The sequence below is a fragment of the Canis aureus genome, chromosome 23, assembly GCF_053574225.1.
Source record: "Canis aureus isolate CA01 chromosome 23, VMU_Caureus_v.1.0, whole genome shotgun sequence".
In the NCBI taxonomy this organism is placed as follows: domain Eukaryota; kingdom Metazoa; phylum Chordata; class Mammalia; order Carnivora; family Canidae; genus Canis; species Canis aureus.
This window is the reverse complement of record NC_135633.1, coordinates 25,508,735-25,525,054: the sequence shown is the minus strand read 5'-3', so window position 1 is coordinate 25,525,054 and position 16,320 is coordinate 25,508,735. Positions and strand designations below refer to the sequence as shown.

General features: G+C 55.9%; 3 protein-coding genes across 12 annotated transcripts in view; 1 reads left to right on the top strand and 2 right to left on the bottom strand.

Moving 5' to 3' along the window:
- The window catches only part of NUMA1 (nuclear mitotic apparatus protein 1), a 75,990-nt gene extending 68,517 nt beyond the window's left edge, over positions 1-7,473 (top strand). For all 7 annotated transcript variants that reach the window (XM_077866790.1, XM_077866789.1, XM_077866791.1 and 4 more), the window contains 10 exons: positions 1,080-1,190; positions 1,286-1,504; positions 1,600-1,757; positions 2,892-3,138; positions 4,034-4,262; positions 4,944-5,080; positions 5,405-5,581; positions 5,792-5,905; positions 6,173-6,394; positions 6,730-7,473. In XM_077866790.1, the coding sequence (XP_077722916.1) occupies positions 1,080-1,190; positions 1,286-1,504; positions 1,600-1,757; positions 2,892-3,138; positions 4,034-4,262; positions 4,944-5,080; positions 5,405-5,581; positions 5,792-5,905; positions 6,173-6,394; positions 6,730-6,741 (1,626 nt within the window). In that variant the 3' untranslated portion in view covers positions 6,742-7,473. The remainder of the gene's footprint in view (positions 1-1,079; positions 1,191-1,285; positions 1,505-1,599; positions 1,758-2,891; positions 3,139-4,033; positions 4,263-4,943; positions 5,081-5,404; positions 5,582-5,791; positions 5,906-6,172; positions 6,395-6,729) is intronic.
- A 261-nt stretch (positions 7,474-7,734) lies between these two features.
- On the bottom strand, positions 7,735-11,922 carry IL18BP (interleukin 18 binding protein). Of its 4 annotated transcripts, none has more exons than XM_077866871.1 (6): positions 10,821-11,922; positions 9,770-9,863; positions 9,252-9,443; positions 8,480-8,600; positions 8,235-8,382; positions 7,735-8,038 (listed from the first exon to the last, which is right to left on the bottom strand). In XM_077866871.1, the coding sequence occupies exons 2-6, from the start codon at positions 9,789-9,791 to the stop codon at positions 7,949-7,951; spliced, it is 573 nt and encodes a 190-aa protein (XP_077722997.1). In that variant the 5' UTR covers positions 9,792-9,863; positions 10,821-11,922; the 3' UTR covers positions 7,735-7,948. The 4 variants fall into 4 exon arrangements, with proteins under 4 accessions (XP_077722997.1, XP_077722999.1, XP_077722998.1 ...); XM_077866873.1 differs by having other exon boundaries at positions 8,235-8,379; XM_077866872.1 differs by lacking the exon at positions 10,821-11,922 and adding an exon at positions 9,983-10,001.
- Positions 11,923-12,077: 155 nt separating this feature from the next.
- Positions 12,078-16,320, bottom strand: part of RNF121 (ring finger protein 121) — an 84,348-nt gene continuing 80,105 nt past the window's right edge. Inside the window, exons 7-9 of the mRNA XM_077866831.1 lie at positions 15,770-15,903; positions 15,066-15,167; positions 12,078-13,449 (exon numbers count right to left, since the gene is read on the bottom strand). Of these exons, the coding sequence (XP_077722957.1) occupies positions 13,329-13,449; positions 15,066-15,167; positions 15,770-15,903 (357 nt within the window). The 3' untranslated portion in view covers positions 12,078-13,328. The remainder of the gene's footprint in view (positions 13,450-15,065; positions 15,168-15,769; positions 15,904-16,320) is intronic.

Here is a 16,320-nt window from a genome sequence, read left to right as displayed (position 1 = left end):
GCAGAGGAATCAGGCACCATGGGCCATGGGACTCACTAAAGCCCTGGTGGGACACAGAAATTGGCGGGGAGCTCAGAGCTTCATTTCCCTCAGCTCCCATCCATGCCAAAATTGTGATGAATAGATGCTTATTGGGCTGCCTGGGTGGCGCAGTCGGTTAAGCATCTGAATCTTGGTTTCAGCTCAGGTTGTGATCCCAGGCTTGTGAGAGCAAGCCCCACATTGGGCTCTGCGCTCAGTGAGGAGTCCACTCGAGATTCTCCTTCTCCCTCTGCCCCTTCCGCTCATATTATCTCTAAAATACATAAACCTTAAAAACAAAAAACTCCGATGCCTATTCTCCATTTTCCTGGGGCTCGGAGATGTAGGAGAGCTAAGGCCAGCTAGTACAGTGCCCACTGCAAGCCAAGCACTCACTGGCATTGCAGAGGGACCGAGAACTGGATGTGGGCCCTGCTCCTGAGGAGTCTGTGGTCTGGACAGGAGGCCGTGCGCCATCATAAATGAGCCCACACAGGTTTGGAGTCAGGTGGACTAAGGTTCAAATCATACTCTGCTGTGACCCTGATCAGTATGTTTAAATCTCTGAGCTCAGTTTCTTCATCCATCAAATGGAGACAAAGTTACTTCCCACAGTAGTTTTAAGGAGAGAGAGTTCACAGGTCCTGAGAGAGTTCATATGCCAAGTGCCTAGTTCTGTGCTCTCCACCCAGGTGTTCCTGAGGCTCAGTTTGCTGGGGAGTGGGGGAGTCTCCCTGGGTCATGGTGATGTTGGAGGAGAGAGAATGAGACAGTTTGGGCCTGGTAGCAAAGAAGGCAAAGATAGGGTTGTCAGAACTCTGCCAGAAAGGGCAGTAGCTGGATAGCGAAAGTTCTTACAGAGTATGGACCTCGAGAGGTGTGTGGTGTGTCATTAGGTGGGAGTTGGGGGCAGAGGTAAAAGGATTTTTTGTGCCTGTCCTGAGAGAATATGTAAGAGTCTCAAAACACCCATGGGGCCCAGGAGGCTAGGGCAAGTTCATGATTTGGGTAGGGCGGCCAGATCAGCCACCCCAATCGGCATTTGTCTTGCTTTCTAGGCCCAGGGAGGTGAGAGCCAGCAAGAGGCCCAGCGCCTCCAGGCTCAGCTGAGTGAGCTGCAGGCCCAGCTGAACCAGAAGGAACAGGCAGCGGAGCACTACAAGCTACAGGTGAGCCCCCCCCCCCAGCCATGCTACTGCCTGCCCATTGCTTCCCCAGTCCCCGCCCCTCACCACCACCCCTCCCGCCCTGTCTGCCCATGTAGATGGAGAAAGCCAAGACCCACTATGATGCCAAGAAGCAGCAGAACCAAGAGCTGCAGGAGCAGCTCCGGGGCCTGGAGCAGCTGCAGAAGGAGAACAAGGAGCTTCGGGCTGAGGCTGAGCGGCTGGGCCGGGAGCTCCAGCAGGCCGGGCTGAAGACCAAGGAGGCTGAGCAGACCTGCCGTCACCTTAGCGCCCAGGTGCGCAGCCTAGAGGCACAGGTAAGCATCTGCTGGGACGGAGCCCTGTGCCCCCCTCTCCCAGGCTGCCGCTGACTGGGGCTTATCTTCATGCTGCTTTGCCCTCCCCTTCTCAGGTTGCTCACGCTGACCAGCAGCTTCGAGACCTGGGCAAGTTCCAGGTGGCAACTGATGCCCTAAAGAGCCGAGATCCCCAGGCTAAGCCTCAGCTGGACTTAAGTATTGACAGCCTGGATTTGAGCTGCGAGGAGGGGACTCCCCTCAGTGTCACCAGGTGAGGCGGCACCCTCCCTCCTTCCTGTCCATGGACTGCCTGCTGTTTGTCAGGCTGTGTCCTGGGTCTAATGAGGCAAAGATGTAGTCTCTTTGCCCTCTGGGAGCTTATCTGTAGAGAAGAAAAAGGAGAAATGGTCACAGGTGTTAGGCCAGATGTTTGTACAGGGTACAATGGGAGTGAAAAGAAACCCAAGCGGTCAGAAGGCTGTCACTCCTGCCTGCAGCCTGCAGAGTTGCTGAAGGCCTATGTGCCTGGGGAATAGAGGGCAGAGGCCAAGAAAGAACCTGGCTGGGATCCCCAATGAAGTTTAGACTTGATCCTAAAGGCATCAGTGAAGGACCTGGGAGGGGTCTGAAATTAAGGACTATGTGGACCAGTTGGCATCTTAGAAAGATTATTTTGACAGCCAGCGTAGAAACTGAGAAACTGTCGGTACTCTTAGGAGAACACTTTAAAAACATCAGTGCATTTATTTAGCCCGCACAGTCCTCTGTGAGGACTGATTATCTCTTTAACAGATGATACTGGGGCAGAGGGGCAGTCATTTGCCCAAGGTCCCACGGTGGCAGAGGTAGGCTTGAACCGGGCCAGGCTGGCTTGAGTCCTTGCTTATCACTGAGCTAGTGCCTCCTCTCAGGTGCCACTAAGTCTAGGTGAGGGGAGATGAGGTGGACCAGGCCAAGGACACCAGAGCAGACTGGGGTGTGGTTAGGTGACTTGTGTAGGTGGGCAGGAGGGAAGTGGTAGGTTTTTGCCCATGTTCATGGATGGCTGGAGGTGTCCAGCTGGAGGCTGCTCCCATTCACTGAAGTAGGAGATGCAGGAGGAACAGATGGATGGACTTCGTTTGGAGATGTTCACTGCGGAGCTGAGTGTCCGGGGCGGGGTGGATGGGGATGTCTGGGACAGTGGAGTCCAGGAGTTGCCAGTGTTCAGGAGCTGAGAGAGCCACTGGAGTAGATGGGCTCACCAGGAATGGAGAATGGGGTGAAGGGAGGGCCCAGGGCAAAGACTCTTCCCTGGTGCCTCTCAAAAGTCAGAGTGAGAGTGGGGTGCTTGACCTGGTCTGCTTATAAATGTAGGAATTGGCCACTTTGGATCAAAGGAATGAACAAAATGTTTTTTCCACAGCAAGCTGCCCCGAACCCAGCCAGATGGTACCAGCATCCCCGGAGAGCCAGCCTCGCCCATCTCCCAGCGCTTGCCCCCCAAGGTAGAATCCCTGGAGTCTCTCTACTTCACCCCCATCCCTGCTCGGGGTCAGGCCCCACTGGAGAGCAGCCTGGACTCCCTGGGGGACGGCTTCCTGGACTCAGGCCGGAAGACACGCTCTGCTCGTCGGCGCACCACACAAATCATCAACATCACCATGACCAAGGTCAGGCCGCTGGGAGTGGGGCTGCAGGACAGTGCCCTTCCTTGCTCGTAAGGGCGTCTTTCCCATTGGGCCCTCACAACACCCTCCAGAGACGGGCAGGGCTGACTAGTCCATATCTTACAGATGGAAAAGCTAAGACCCCAAGCAGTACAAGGATAGGTGAGGCCTCTTTTGTAGGAAGGGGCAGGGTTAGACCTGGATGCCTCCTGGCTTGGAGGCACTGATCCTGTGCAAGCCAGAGGGAGAGGGAAGTCGTAGCCTCACCCCGGGCCTCCACGCCTCCGAGGTAGCTGCCGTGCACTGTGGCCCCCGCAGAGGGCTGCTCGCCAGGCTGCGGGCTCTGACTGGCCCTTGTCTCCGTATCCTGAGGAGGTTGGGGGGTACGGCAGAGGTCCCCTCTTGTGTGTGGGTTGCCCTTGCTACCAGGAAGCTGGAGAACTACACAATGGGCAGGGCGCTGGCAGGCTTGGGTTGAAGGACGGCAGAAGCTGTGGGAGGAGCCTGATGGCCCCGAGAGACAAGCAGGGGACAAGCAAGCATTGCAGCCCCAGCTCAGCCCTTGCTAGCTGTGGCCTGGAGGTTGATCACTTATTTCCTTGCACTTGGATTCTAAAATGATCTGCTACATACTCTGCCTTCTGCTACTACTATGCACTGTCAGTAGGCAAGAGAAAATGAGGTCACCTCAGCACCTAGTGTAGGAATCTTAGTCCCCAAGCCGAGTTCTTACACATGTGCAGCTAAGGATCCGGGGCGGGGGGCAGGGCACGGGACGGGACATGACACACAGTGTGGTGCTGGGATGTGAGGCGCTCGGGGGAGGGGAACAGGCAGCCTCGGCATGGGTTCATGGGTTGTCAGGACTCCGCCCCACCACTTTCATTCTCTCTTCCAGAAGCTAGACGTGGAAGAGCCGGATAGTGCCAATTCCTCCTTCTACAGCACACAGTCGGCCCCTGCCTCCCAGGCCGGCCCACGCGCCACCTCTTCTACCCAGTCTCTAGCTCGCCTAGGCTCCCCTGATGACGGCAACTCGGCTCTGCTCAGCCTTCCTGGCTACCGGCCCACCACTCGCAGCTCTGCTCGCCGCTCCCAGGCTGGGGTGTCCAGTGGGGCCCCTCCAGGTGAGGGGACCAGAGGGGTTTTACACACACAAAGATGAAAGGTGAGACGGGGAGGAGATCCTGGCACAGGAAAGAGACAAGCTTTCAAAACCCCGAGGCTGGTTGCCTTCCGGCTCCTCACCTGCCCCTCTTCCTTGCCGTCTCAGGGCCTTGCCTGTTGGTCCAGGGGCTCCGCTGGGCAGAGGGCAGGTGTTCATCTCAGCCAGGGTGAATGGGAACTGCTCACAGGGGGTGGGATTGCCAGTGTGACAGCGACACTCAGCTCCTGTTACCCCATCTCGTGGTAAGGGGTGCCAGAAGAGCCTTGCTGGGCCAGTGTTCTTAGATTCTTGTTGAAGGCTTTTGCCCTCAGGACCCCTAGATCTCAATTCCTTGTCCTTAATTAGTGCCTCTAAGATGTCACAGCCTCTGCAGATGAGCTCTTTGAACCTCCCCAGGGGGAGAGCAGTGAGCCAGCCCTGGTGGTAAAAATGGCCCGTGAGCCCCACTCCTGGATCTGCAGCACTGAGCAGAGCAGGACTCTGGGGCCCTAGGCTTGAAGTAGGTCCACACACAGGGACAGGAGTGGCGGATGCAACGGTTGGCACGGCACCAGGACCAGGGAATGACCCGCTGCCACTCTCCTCACTCTTCCTGGCCTTCCAGCCCCCCTGCTCCCATCTCCCTGCTCTCTCTCCACAGGAAGGAACAGCTTCTACATGGGCACTTGCCAGGATGAACCAGAGCAGCTGGATGACTGGAACCGCATCGCGGAGTTGCAGCAGCGCAACCGGGTGTGCCCCCCACACTTGAAGACCTGCTACCCCCTGGAGTCCAGGGTGAGCTCGGTCCCCATGCTGGCTCCCCTCCTCCTCCTCCCTTGGCACACCACCCCAATACTACCCACTGGCCCTAGTGCCCTGGGTCTCTGGCCTGCTGCAGAGGGGCTCGGGGTGAAGTCCCCGTGGGCAGGCCTGAGTGTGTGGAGGAGGTCTGTTCCGGTCTCCTCCTGTGGCCATTGTGTAGGGCAGGAGAGAAGACAACAGGAAGGGAGGCCTGCGGCCCACGGGAAGGCTTGAGCTGCTGAGCTACTGTACGTGCCAGGCCCATGAGTTGTTCTGGGGCAGTTGTGCCCCACTGACCACTCCTTCCACCCCACACAGCCTTCCCTGAGCCTGGCTACCATCACAGATGAGGAGATGAAAACTGGCGACCCCCGGGAGACCCTGCGCCGAGCCAGCATGCAGCCGGCCCAGATAGCCGAGGGCACGGGCATCACCACCCGGCAGCAGCGCAAACGGGTCTCCTCAGAGCCCCACCAGGGCCCTGGTACCCCCGAGGTAGGTGGCCCTGGCTCCTTCTTTATTCCATGTATAGCTTGCCCAGGCCAAGCCCCGCTACCCAAGTTTGAAAAGTGGATTAATAGAGAGTCTTCACTCTCCAGGGGCTCAATGCAGGGACGGTTGGGAAGGGAGGCGGTGTTGACTTACAGGCCCCCTTGGCTCTGAGAGACACGCCTGGCTCTGGATATGAACCTCTCTTCCCCATAGTCTAAGAAGGCCACCAGCTGTTTCCCACGCCCCATGACTCCCCGGGACCGACACGAAGGGCGCAAACAGAGCACTACTGAGGCCCAGAAGAAAGCCGCTCCGGTTGTTAAGCAGGTCAATGTGGGGGTGGGGGGGTGGATATGACACAGACGCCTGGGTGGCTCAGCCATTGAGTGCCTGCCTTCTGCCCTGGGATCAAGTCCCACATCAGGTTCCTTGCATGGAGCCTGCTTCTCCCTCTCCTTAGGTCTAGGTCTCTCTCATGAATTAAAAAAAAAAAGAAAAATAGGTCAGTGCGGGAGGCTGGAGGGAGCCCCTGGAGGGACCTTGGTGGCAGGGCATGAACGCAGCCCAGTCTGACAGCCCCTCCCTCCCCAACAGGCTGACCGCCGCCAGTCAATGGCTTTCAGCATCCTCAATACACCCAAGAAGCTCGGAAACAGCCTGCTGCGGAGGGGAGCCTCAAAGAAAGCCCTGTCCAAGGCCTCCCCCAACACCCGTGGCGGGACCCGCCGCTCTCCACGCATCGCCACCACTGCAGCCAGCGCTGCCACGGCGGCTGCCATCGCTGCTGCCACTGCCACCCCTCGGGCCAAGGGCAAGGTGGAGGCACTGATGGGGAAGGGAAGTGGGTAGAAGTATGGCACACCCCCAGGCCACCCCTCGGGAGGTTTCCAAGGCAGGGCCCAGCTAGGCTGCTGGAGGTGGGCTAAATGTGGGCACTTCCTGTCTTGGTTACCTGCTCATGGAAGAGAGGAGACCCAAGGCTGTTTAGGCACAGCCGGGATCCAATAATCTGCAAGTAGATGTGTCCAGGTCACCCCATGGAAGGGAAGGTAGTCAGGGGGCTTCAGGAGCTAAAGGAGGCCTCCTGCAGCCATCCGGTACAGGCTGGTATCACGAGTTGTCAGCCAAGTGATTGTATTTCTCTCTTTTAGGCAAAGCACTAAAGGGCCAGGACCAGTGAGAGGCCCCACCTGTGTCCTCAATGCCGACCTCGCCTGGTCCTTTTCCTTCTGCTGTCCCTTTCAGTGCCTTCTCTCAGCTCCCAGGCCAAAAGTGGCCAAACCCGTAGAGACAGTGATGTCTGCCCACACCCCGGCCTGGTACCTCGATCTTCATTGGAGCCTTCACTAGGTGAACAGATGTGTCCTCAGAGTTGGCCCCGGAGGCCTGGAGAGTCTAGGTCTTCTCCCTACCTTGCCTCATGTTTTCATAAAGCAAAGTCGCTTGTCCATCACAACCAGACTTGAGGCCGGCTTTGAGCGGCTGGGCCTGAGGGCTGAGTCAGTCCTCCTCAGCCTCTGGATTCACAAGGGACCATTGGAGGAGCAGGCCCCAGTCCCTGCTGCTCCTGGTTCCCGAATCTAGCAGGGCCCTTTGCTTTTTGAAGTCCAGGACTTGGCATTGACCTAGTGGGTGCACCCAGAGGTTCTCCCATCCACCAAAAGGCTCAGATGCCCAGAGATGCTCTTTTCCAGAACAGATGGGTCCCATGCCTGTGTGTGGCAGCAGGGGCAGCAGGGTGGGGTCGGGGGGCCGCCTCAGCTGCCGCTTATTTCCCACCTTCCCCAGACTTCTACTGGGGTGGGATTTGGAGTGATGGGAAGGTTTTTAAGGGCCAGGGATGGATCTTTTCTAAATGTTATTACTTGTAAATAAAGTCTATTTTTCTCCCTTAAGTGCGGTCTGGGTCTGTGGGGGAAGGGGAAATGTAGGCTCTTTAGAGCACAAGTTTTCCAGACTACCTACCTTCTCTCCAATCCTTTCTCCTGGTCTTTCTGGGGCACCAGGATCTTTCCACACTTTCTCCTCTTTTGAAGGCTGGTATCCCCTGGTTTTGGCCTTTAGCTTCTGAATAACAGTCCCTCTTCCCACACTCCCTCCTAGAAGGAGCCAAGTTCTGTAAGTGGAATGATGGCTTAAATGACAGAGCAGATGCCTTCATTGACAAACCATTTATGCATGTCCCTGTGGGCCCTGCTGGGTGTGACAGAGACACAGCTGGGGACCAGACACAGCGTTCACCCCTGTCCCTTAGTGGGGACAGTGCATTAGAAGGAAAAAGGAAGAATACAACATGAAGGCAATGCCGGAGGAGGCCTGAGTTGTGAGAGCATGGAGACCTCAGTGAAGATGTGACGACTCAATTAGGCTTCAGAATTTCTCCGTCGTGATGAGGCGGGAGAGGGGGCTGCTGGAGGGTGGGGCTTCTTGGGTAGAAGGCGCCACAGTCTCCAGCCCAGCCTGGGGAAGAGAAGGCAGACAAGGGTCAGCGCCAAGGGTGGCTGACCTCTCGTCACCTTCCTCCAAGCCATGCCTCCCCTGCCCGAGTCCTGAACTCCACGGTGGACATTAGCTGGAGGCCACTCTGGGCAGAGCCCACCCTTTCCTCCCCATACTGCTCCTGCTGTCCGTGGAAACCTTCCCTCAGTTTTCTCACCCAGAGCTGGGCCAGGACAACATGCTGCTGGGTAGTGTGCGAGGGATCAGCAAAGACACAAGAGAAGTCGGTGTTGCGCAGGGTGGGGCTCAGCTCCTCTAGCACCAGAGTCCTCCGCAGCTGGGTGTGTTCACCCCTGGACTCCCTGCTAAAGAGGAGTGAAGGCCATGAGAGGATGGCAGAAGAAGCCCCTCTCCCCGCCCCCCTCCAACCATGTTGGCTGACCTCCCCACCGCACTCCTCACCTGGTGCTGCCCTCCCTCAGCCGACCTGGGAGGTGCTCGATGAAGGAGCCATTGCCCATCCAGAAGAGGATGTTGAAGGGAGAGCGGCTGCAGGCAGTACAGGACAAGGTCAGCATTCCATCTAAAGACACGTGTGGCTGTTAGCTCCCCTCTGCCGTGCTGCCCTGCCCCCAAGTCCCCCAGTCCCCACAATTCAGGAACCCAGAGTGCTGTTGTACGCACCACCCAGGTGGGGAAGTCCGTTAACTGGGAAGTGTACTTGTTTACAAGGGAGGCCCAAGGCTGAACAAAAGGGATCTGGGGATGGGTCCTTGGTTCAGGTGAGGACTCCTGAGCCTGTTTCTTCAGGATGGCCTTTTCTAGTGCTCACTATTGGTGACTAAGAGCCCTGGCCAAGGAGGCGGCAGCAGGAGGCCACTGCTCTTCTGAGGTGGCCAGCGAGTGAGGGGGCTGGAGACTGGAGTCGGGGTGGGCAGGCGGGCCTTGTAACGTATTGCAGTCAAGGCCCTGGGGCCCTCTGACCATCCTTGTGTCTGAACTCTTTCCATCCCACCGGATAGGGAGCATCTCAGGAGCTGGGCCCTGTACCCACACTCACTCGGAGGGAACATGCCGAGTGCTCTAGCAGGCTGGCCTGGCTGGTGGGGCTACATGGCAGTAGGTGGGGTAGGGTGGGAAGCTCGGGAATCAACCCCACCCTTGGACTCTCTGTGCCCCAAACCCACCCCTGCCCACTATGTCCTTTGGGGCTTCCATCAGAATTGCTCCTTACTCAGCGGGACTTCCACTTCTGGCCCGGTCACCTCCAGTGCTGGGCACTGCTTAGCTGTCAGGAGCCAGGAGAGGCAGGAGTCCTTTGTGATCCCAGCTGAGGCAGCAGCAGTGGCCTGAGGTACAGGTGTGGCTCCAGCCAGGTGACAGAACATGTGCACACACAAAAGCAGGACCCGCAAAGGGCTGGGATCTGAGAGCAGGACACAAAGGCCAGGGCTGTCTGCTAGGAATGCTCAACATCCTGGCCTGGACACACTCTGGCGCAGAGATACCTGGGCTCTGCACAGGGGGTCAGAGGAGCAGAAGGGTTCCTCAGGCCCCGCATGTTGGAATGGAGCGCAGGGAGACTTAGGGACTGGAGCCAGAACCACAGCATCTGGACACAGGCTGAAAGCCGTAACAGCAGAATGGAGTTCCCTCGGGGGGAAGGCTCAGGGCCGCCTGCACGGCTCCCTTCTGTTCTCAAATCCCACCCCCCACCCCCGACCCCCCGCCCATGCCAGCCCCAGGTCCCACCTGGTGTCCAGTTCTGTCTCATGGTCTTGACGGATGTGTCAAGAGCTGGCGTGCCTGGCTCTATTTATCTGTGACCACTTCCTCCTCTCTCGAGCTGGGGGCGGAAGAGAATGTAAATCAACCATTTATCTCACATCTCTGGCTTGCCTGGATCCCAGCCATTTGTATGGGCCTGTCCTTCCTGTATATTCCACAGCTCTTCCTGGGTCTGACCTCTGAATGGGCTGCCAGGCACTGCTACTTTGCTCCAGGCATCCAGCAAAGGCTGGGGCTTTCCGCACTTAGCAACAAAGCTAAAGACCATCTAGTGACAGTCTTTCCCCATCCTACTAGCTCTTAGTACCATTAACATGCTGATTATGAGTCCACCCTAACTAACCCCTTCATTACAGGGATGAAGAAAGGGACCCAGAGAGGGGCCAGGGACACTACTACAAAGAGAGGCAAAGCCCTCTTTGCTGGAGCTGGTTCTGGGAAGGGCAGGATTAGTGAAGTCCTGCTGGGAAAGCACTGCCCGCCCCCCTATTTCACTTTCGCTTTTTTTTAACTGGGAAATCTAAAGCAGGCTCTGAGTAACAAGTTACACAAGCAAGATGCCAGCCTGTACACTGCACTTCTGGAACCAAAATTCATGGTGGCCTGGAATCTTCCTGCCCCCTTGGCTTTACCCTCCCAGGGATACAGATGGTATGAACTCATGAAGAGTCTCTCACAGGTGGATTCTTCTGTCCCAGCCAAGGGTCAGAACTTTGGCGTCCACCTTTGCTCTTCAGAACCAGCCCTTGCTTCTACATGAGCAGGCCTCATGTTCTTTCACATTCACACCGATATTCAAGGGGTCAACTCTCCTAGTTACTGGAGACCCCAAGTTGGATCACTTTGACCATTTCAGGGTCACATCAGTCTATCATCCTGGCCTTTCTCTGGCTTGCTACTCCCTCCAACCCCCACCCACCCATCACCCCTGCACAGCCTTCTCGCTTATCTCATCCCAGCCCCTTGGCCAGAGCTATAGGTCTAGGTTCACTAGGAAGTCTAGACCTCTCCCTACCTGGCTCTCAAGAAGCCCTGAGGAGCCCTCTTTTTCAGAATCCCCGTTCTTGAAGCTCCACTCAGTCCGGCTGTGTTCAGCCCCGCGTAAGCCATGCCTCAGGAACTATGCTGACAGCACCCTCCGGCCTTGTGTGCAGAAACGTCTCAGAACCAGGCTGAGGACTTGAACACCAGCTGGAGCACTGGCCCTAAAAGAGGAGAGGGCACTTCCCAGGGAGGAGAGGGAGCAAGCAGCCTAGCACTGGCCCCGACAACAACAGAGCTATACAAATGCACCAGTCTGGTAGATGATGGGACAAATGGAGCTGGGGCTGCGGCAGGGCCAGCACTAGGGGAAGGCAGTAAGGCACCTGGGATGCAAAGCCGGAGGAGGCATGCACTCACTATCAGGGTCGTACCAGTGTCTATGGAGGCAGAAAGACCAGCACTGGTGACCCAGTCCACACACCGATCAAACATGAAGAACAAGACCAAGTGTCCGAGGTCTGTGGTCTCTGGAATCAGAGGGATGGAATTGCTGGGGACAAAGCCAGGGAGCCAGGGAGGAGATGGGGAGCCCTCTCCCATCTCCTCCAGGGAGGAGCCAGGAAGATGGAACTAGGTTTGGAGGATGAGTCATGAAGCTCCCCCATGGGAGTGCCAGTATCTGCAGCTCTTGGGTCAGGAGGTAAGGCTGCTTGGGGCTTCTGAGACACAGTCTTTTGGGAAATGGGATTAGGAGATGGGAGGGAGAGGAGACAGGACTCTACCTCAGAGTGGAACCAAGATAAGAGTTGGGCTGCTGGGAGGTCATGGGACTCAGGCTTGATGAAGTATGAAAAGAGAGCCTTGGACAGCTGGGTCTCGGCTTTTCATGTGAGTCTGATGCGTAGGGATTGGGGGACAAGAGTGAAAGGATGATCCTGGACCCTACAACTGGTCCTCATTCCATTCTCTGAGCATGGGCCCACTGGTATAAGCAGTGGGGGACCATGAGAAGCCATAGCTGGATATGAGAAGCCGAAGTTGAGAGTGGCCCATGAGAAGGGGTGCCATAGAAGGGCAATGACCTCAGGCGGTGAGGAGAGAGTCACCCAGTGATGCTCCAGTGCCCTTCTGCCACGGGACAGAAGCCTGGCATCCCACCATTCCCATGGGTAAGGGGCAGGGCCAACCACCCCTTGGATTCAGCTTTCAAATGGGAACAGTAAAAGGTAGCAAAGGCAAGGCATTCCCAGGGACCCCAGGGAAGAATAAAGCAAAATGGATGTCCAGCTTTCCAACCCAGCTCATAGAGCTTTATTCAGAATGGAGTGACAAGATCCTGCTTGGCTCTTGCTACACTTGAAGGGGCAGGGTCAGCTGGGTCATATTCCCCAGGAACCCAGTGCTGAAGGTCCATGTTTGTCCTCCCACTTCCTTCAAAACCCAGAGGGCCAGAGCTGGGGCCTACCTGGAACCTCTTTTTAAAACCCACACTTCCTGGGGCCTTGCCCTGTTTTCTTTCCACCCACCACCACCCCTGTTGCCAGGTCTGGGCAGGACCCAGGAACATGGATGCTGACTGAGGGATATTCCCTGGGCTGGGAATTCCCTGGCAGCTTCAAGGAACACTGACGACAAGGAGGAGTCATATCTGTCATAGTCCCACTGTCACAAACGGATGAACACACATGCACTCTCACTCAGGCTTTAAGGGAAGGAAGTGATGCGGGAGAGCGTCCTTTGGCACTTGTCACTGCTTCCGGGCTGGACGGTCTGCTTGCACAAGAGGCCTCCAATCACTGCCACCAACGGTAGTCCCCAGGGCTCAACTACACATAGACTCTGCTCTTGGCTAGGGGCAGGTTACCCAAGCTGCTGCTGTTTCGGTTGCCCCCAAATTCTCATTGAAACATGAGGTCCCAGGGCTTCCCTCCCTGGAAAAGTCAGGACAAGGTTCCACTGGCCTCAATCGGTCTACAGGTCTTGGACAAGGAAGACAGAGTAAGATACAACACTGGTCCTGGGGCCCAGATGGGGAGGAGGGACAACACTTCACCCTGCCCTCACTGTGCATCTGCGGCGTCAGGCCGAGTCCGGGAGCTCTTCCACACTGAGTGAACCAGGGTGGAGCTCAACAGGCGGAAGAAAGGGCGGGGGGGGGGGGGGGGCGGGGGGGGTTGCAGGAAGGGCTGAGGCTTTCAGCCAGAGATGAGAAGGCTCCTTTAAACCAAAAATGTCGTGGCTCTGTTCCAGCCCTGCTCAGGCAAGGAGGGTGAGGCATGGAAGAGTTGGGCAATTCCTATGCTCCACAATAAAAAAGGTTTTTAAATATATTCATCAAAATAGTTTTCTTTTAAAAAGCTCCCACTGCTGACAGCCCCACTGGCTGGCTCTCCATCAACTCCCTCCCCAGCCCGGGCACAGCCGGAAGGTTCCTGAGTGGCCCAAGTGCCCCTTTTGAGTCTTTCCCACCCAGGAGGTCTTGGAAGGCAGGCAGGAGAGTGCCCTGAGGTCCATAGTGGGTGGATGCTCTTCTTCCTGACTATTCCAGGCCCAGGATGTAGTTGATGCCTTGTACCAGGCCAATGATGACAGGCTGCCAGGCTACCAAGTATCGAAGCCAATCCAGCAGTTGCCCGTACATGACGTGAGGCCTCTCCCAGCTGTCAGTGCGTTAAAGAGGCTATGTGTCAGAGCTGCTAAGGCCGGGCTAGGGGACAGGTGAGAGGGTCTGCCCACAGTTGTCGACACTCCACAGAAATCAGCCTGCCTACAGGGAGAGCAAGCCCTCACCAGCCTCTCCATGTTAGCAGGAAGGACTGAACCTAGAGAATCGGGGGGAGGTGAGGAGAGGGGGCCAGCGCAGAAGACAGGACAGACACAGGAGGAGTTTGGAGAGGCGAGACTAAGCTAAGACTGACATGTGGAGAGGGCCTCCCACATAATACCTTCTCAAAGATGGGCCCGTTGGCATGAATACACAGTCTGAGACTGCTATAAATGCATCTCTGCCAATGGCTGCAGGGAGGTGGACAGTGGGATAAGGTAACCCCAGAAGTTCTTGTAATATCCCAAATGGAAGGTTTTCTAGGTCAAGGAAGGGGTTCAGTCCAGGGACTGAGGCAGAAGGGAACAGTGAAGAGGCTAGTCACAGGGGGTAACCCTTGGCAGAGGTTCTAAGGAATCCCCACACACCACTAAACATCAGGCCCTACTGAGGAGAAGGGGCCCCAGAGAGGAGTTCTCTTCTTTTAATTTAAATGCTAGGCAAGACATTTAGGGAGGGAGCCCGGGAATCCAGCTCTGGGGAAAACACAGATTAAACCTCATGACACTGGGGGAACCCCTCCAAAAGCCTCAGAAAGTGCAGCCTGGCCCAGTCTCTGGGAGCTGCAGGGAAGCCCCAAGCCTCAGCTTCACCATGGAGTTACTACTTAACTGTTCCTAAATTAGACCCTAGAAGAACCAAGCAAGGAATCTTAAGGGGAGAGGCCAGAGCCTCCTGTTCAGGGGCTGTGGGAATGTGCTGAGAATGCAGTGCCCCTGCCCAGCCCAGCTAATGTCCAGGGGACAGGGAACCCTGGCAAACAGGGCAGCTGGGACAAGGAGGGCAAAGATTGCCCCCTGGATCCCAAGGGAAGTGAAGGGGGAATCGGAGTAGTGGCTGAGCAATTTCTACAGGACCAGTGGTGAGGAGGAAGAGGAGGGTGCAGGAAGGCCAACTATGGAGGGCCAGCAGGGTACGGAGTAGTAGCCTGGAGGAGCAGTGGGGTCGTGTTGCAAGTGGATGGGGACAGGGAGTCCCTCAGGCCTCCTTGAACCCTGCAGGCCCTGCACAGGCACAGAGCCAGTCTCTAGCCCCACATCATAGGTAAGGCATCGACTCATTAGCTATGTGACCCTAAACAGGTTTTTCAACCTCTAAATCATTTCATTTGTAAAATGAGGATAATATCACCAAGGTCATCAAATGAGATAATATGGGCAAGGTGCTTAAACACAGTGTAAGGCATACAGTAAGAAACAGTAAATGAGTTTCTATTGTTATTGATTTACCCTTGAGAGATCTAGAACTACGATGAGAATCTGAGCTGTCAGTCCTGCCCCATGTTCCACCCCCAACTTCCCTAGTCCACAGGCCAAATGGAATGGTATGTTACCCGTTACGTACCAGACTGGGGGAAGGAGAAAGGGCCCTGGGAGGACTCAAATGCAGAATGGCACTGGCCAGGACTTTTTCCCATTGCCCAATCTCAACAAGAATACAAACAAAGGATACGGGTTGCTGAACATCCTTTTGAGGTCTACCTTCTCTTTGCAGTAGGGACACGTCTGCTTCTTTCCCACAATGCACCAGCCGCGGATGCAGAACTCGTGGAATCTGAGCACCACTGGTCAAGGAAATGGTGGGCAGACAGGATGGCACTTGAGCTCCGTGCCCGTCGTCAAGGTGCCCAGGCACCAGCTCTGGAGAAAGGTTCAAATTCTAGCTTCACCTCTTATTAGCTGTATAATCTTGGGCACATACCTTCTCTCTCTGACCCTACTTCCTCACATGTGAAGTGAGGATAATGATCTCCACTTTACAGGGTTTTTACGGGGCAAAATGGAGACAATACACAGCACAGAACGGGAGCTGAGCGAGCACATGATAAATACTGCAACTGTTACTCAGGGTGACTGGATTCTGAAACTGAGGGATCCAGCTAGAGGCTTTAGGCTCCTTTCTGATCCAGCCAGGCTATAAACTCTGTTTACATAAGAATGGCTCCCAGCTGTGGGGAAGAAGGAGGGAGAACACAGTTCCCACTCCAGGGTGTCAGCTTCTCTAGCAGAGAACTTCCCCCAAATATCTGCCCTTGTGTGACTCTCCCACGCTTAAAGGTCTGGACAGCATGCCAGGGTAATGATCACCCACTCCCCTCCCTGACCGGAATGCACATGTGGCAGGAGATGTGGCCCAGGGGGTTCCAGGCAGGATACACGTGATTGCAAGATAGCCTATATGTGTTCTCGATGATGCCCTCTTCACTGACATCCACAAAGATCTGCTGCCCACACACGGCACACACACTGTCCGAGAGGTGTTTGGTAGGCATGCCCGACTCGCTGTAGAACTGGGAGAGAAGAACAGGAGGAAAAGACAGGAAAAGTGTGAGAATCAGCCCAAGTAGGACGGTACCACAAAGGCCTTTGGGTCTTCTGAAGAGGAGGCCAAGCAGCAGGGGGAGGAGGCCCCACAACTATAGAACATCTTTTATAGGCCCAATCACCTCATCTGCTGGGTGGATAGGGAGAAAAGGACAGACCAGTGATGGGTTGGGAGGTCAGATCTAATAGGACTTGAGCACTGGGATGGTCAGCACCAGGAACAAGGAGACCAGGAGGTAGAAGGACTCAGGGCTGGTGATCAGGACCTTTGTCAGATAAGCCACTCTGTGGCCACACTATGTTTCCATCGGAGATGGACAACATCTCTTCTCTAAGATTCAAAACAGTCAGATATCCAGTGCAATGTTGGTTTGGTGACAAGG

What these genes read in the sequence shown, in the direction of transcription:
- IL18BP (XM_077866871.1), bottom strand. Translation starts at nt 9,791, where the DNA reads ATGAGACAGAACTGGACACCAG. An exon ending in GAGACAGAACTGGACACCAG is followed by an intron (nt 9,444 to 9,769) that starts GTGGGACCTGGG and finishes TCCTGCTCTCAG; the next exon opens with ATCCCAGCCCTTTGCGGGTC. An exon ending in AGAAGTGGAAGTCCCGCTGA is followed by an intron (nt 8,601 to 9,251) that starts GTAAGGAGCAAT and finishes ACGTGTCTTTAG; the next exon opens with ATGGAATGCTGACCTTGTCC.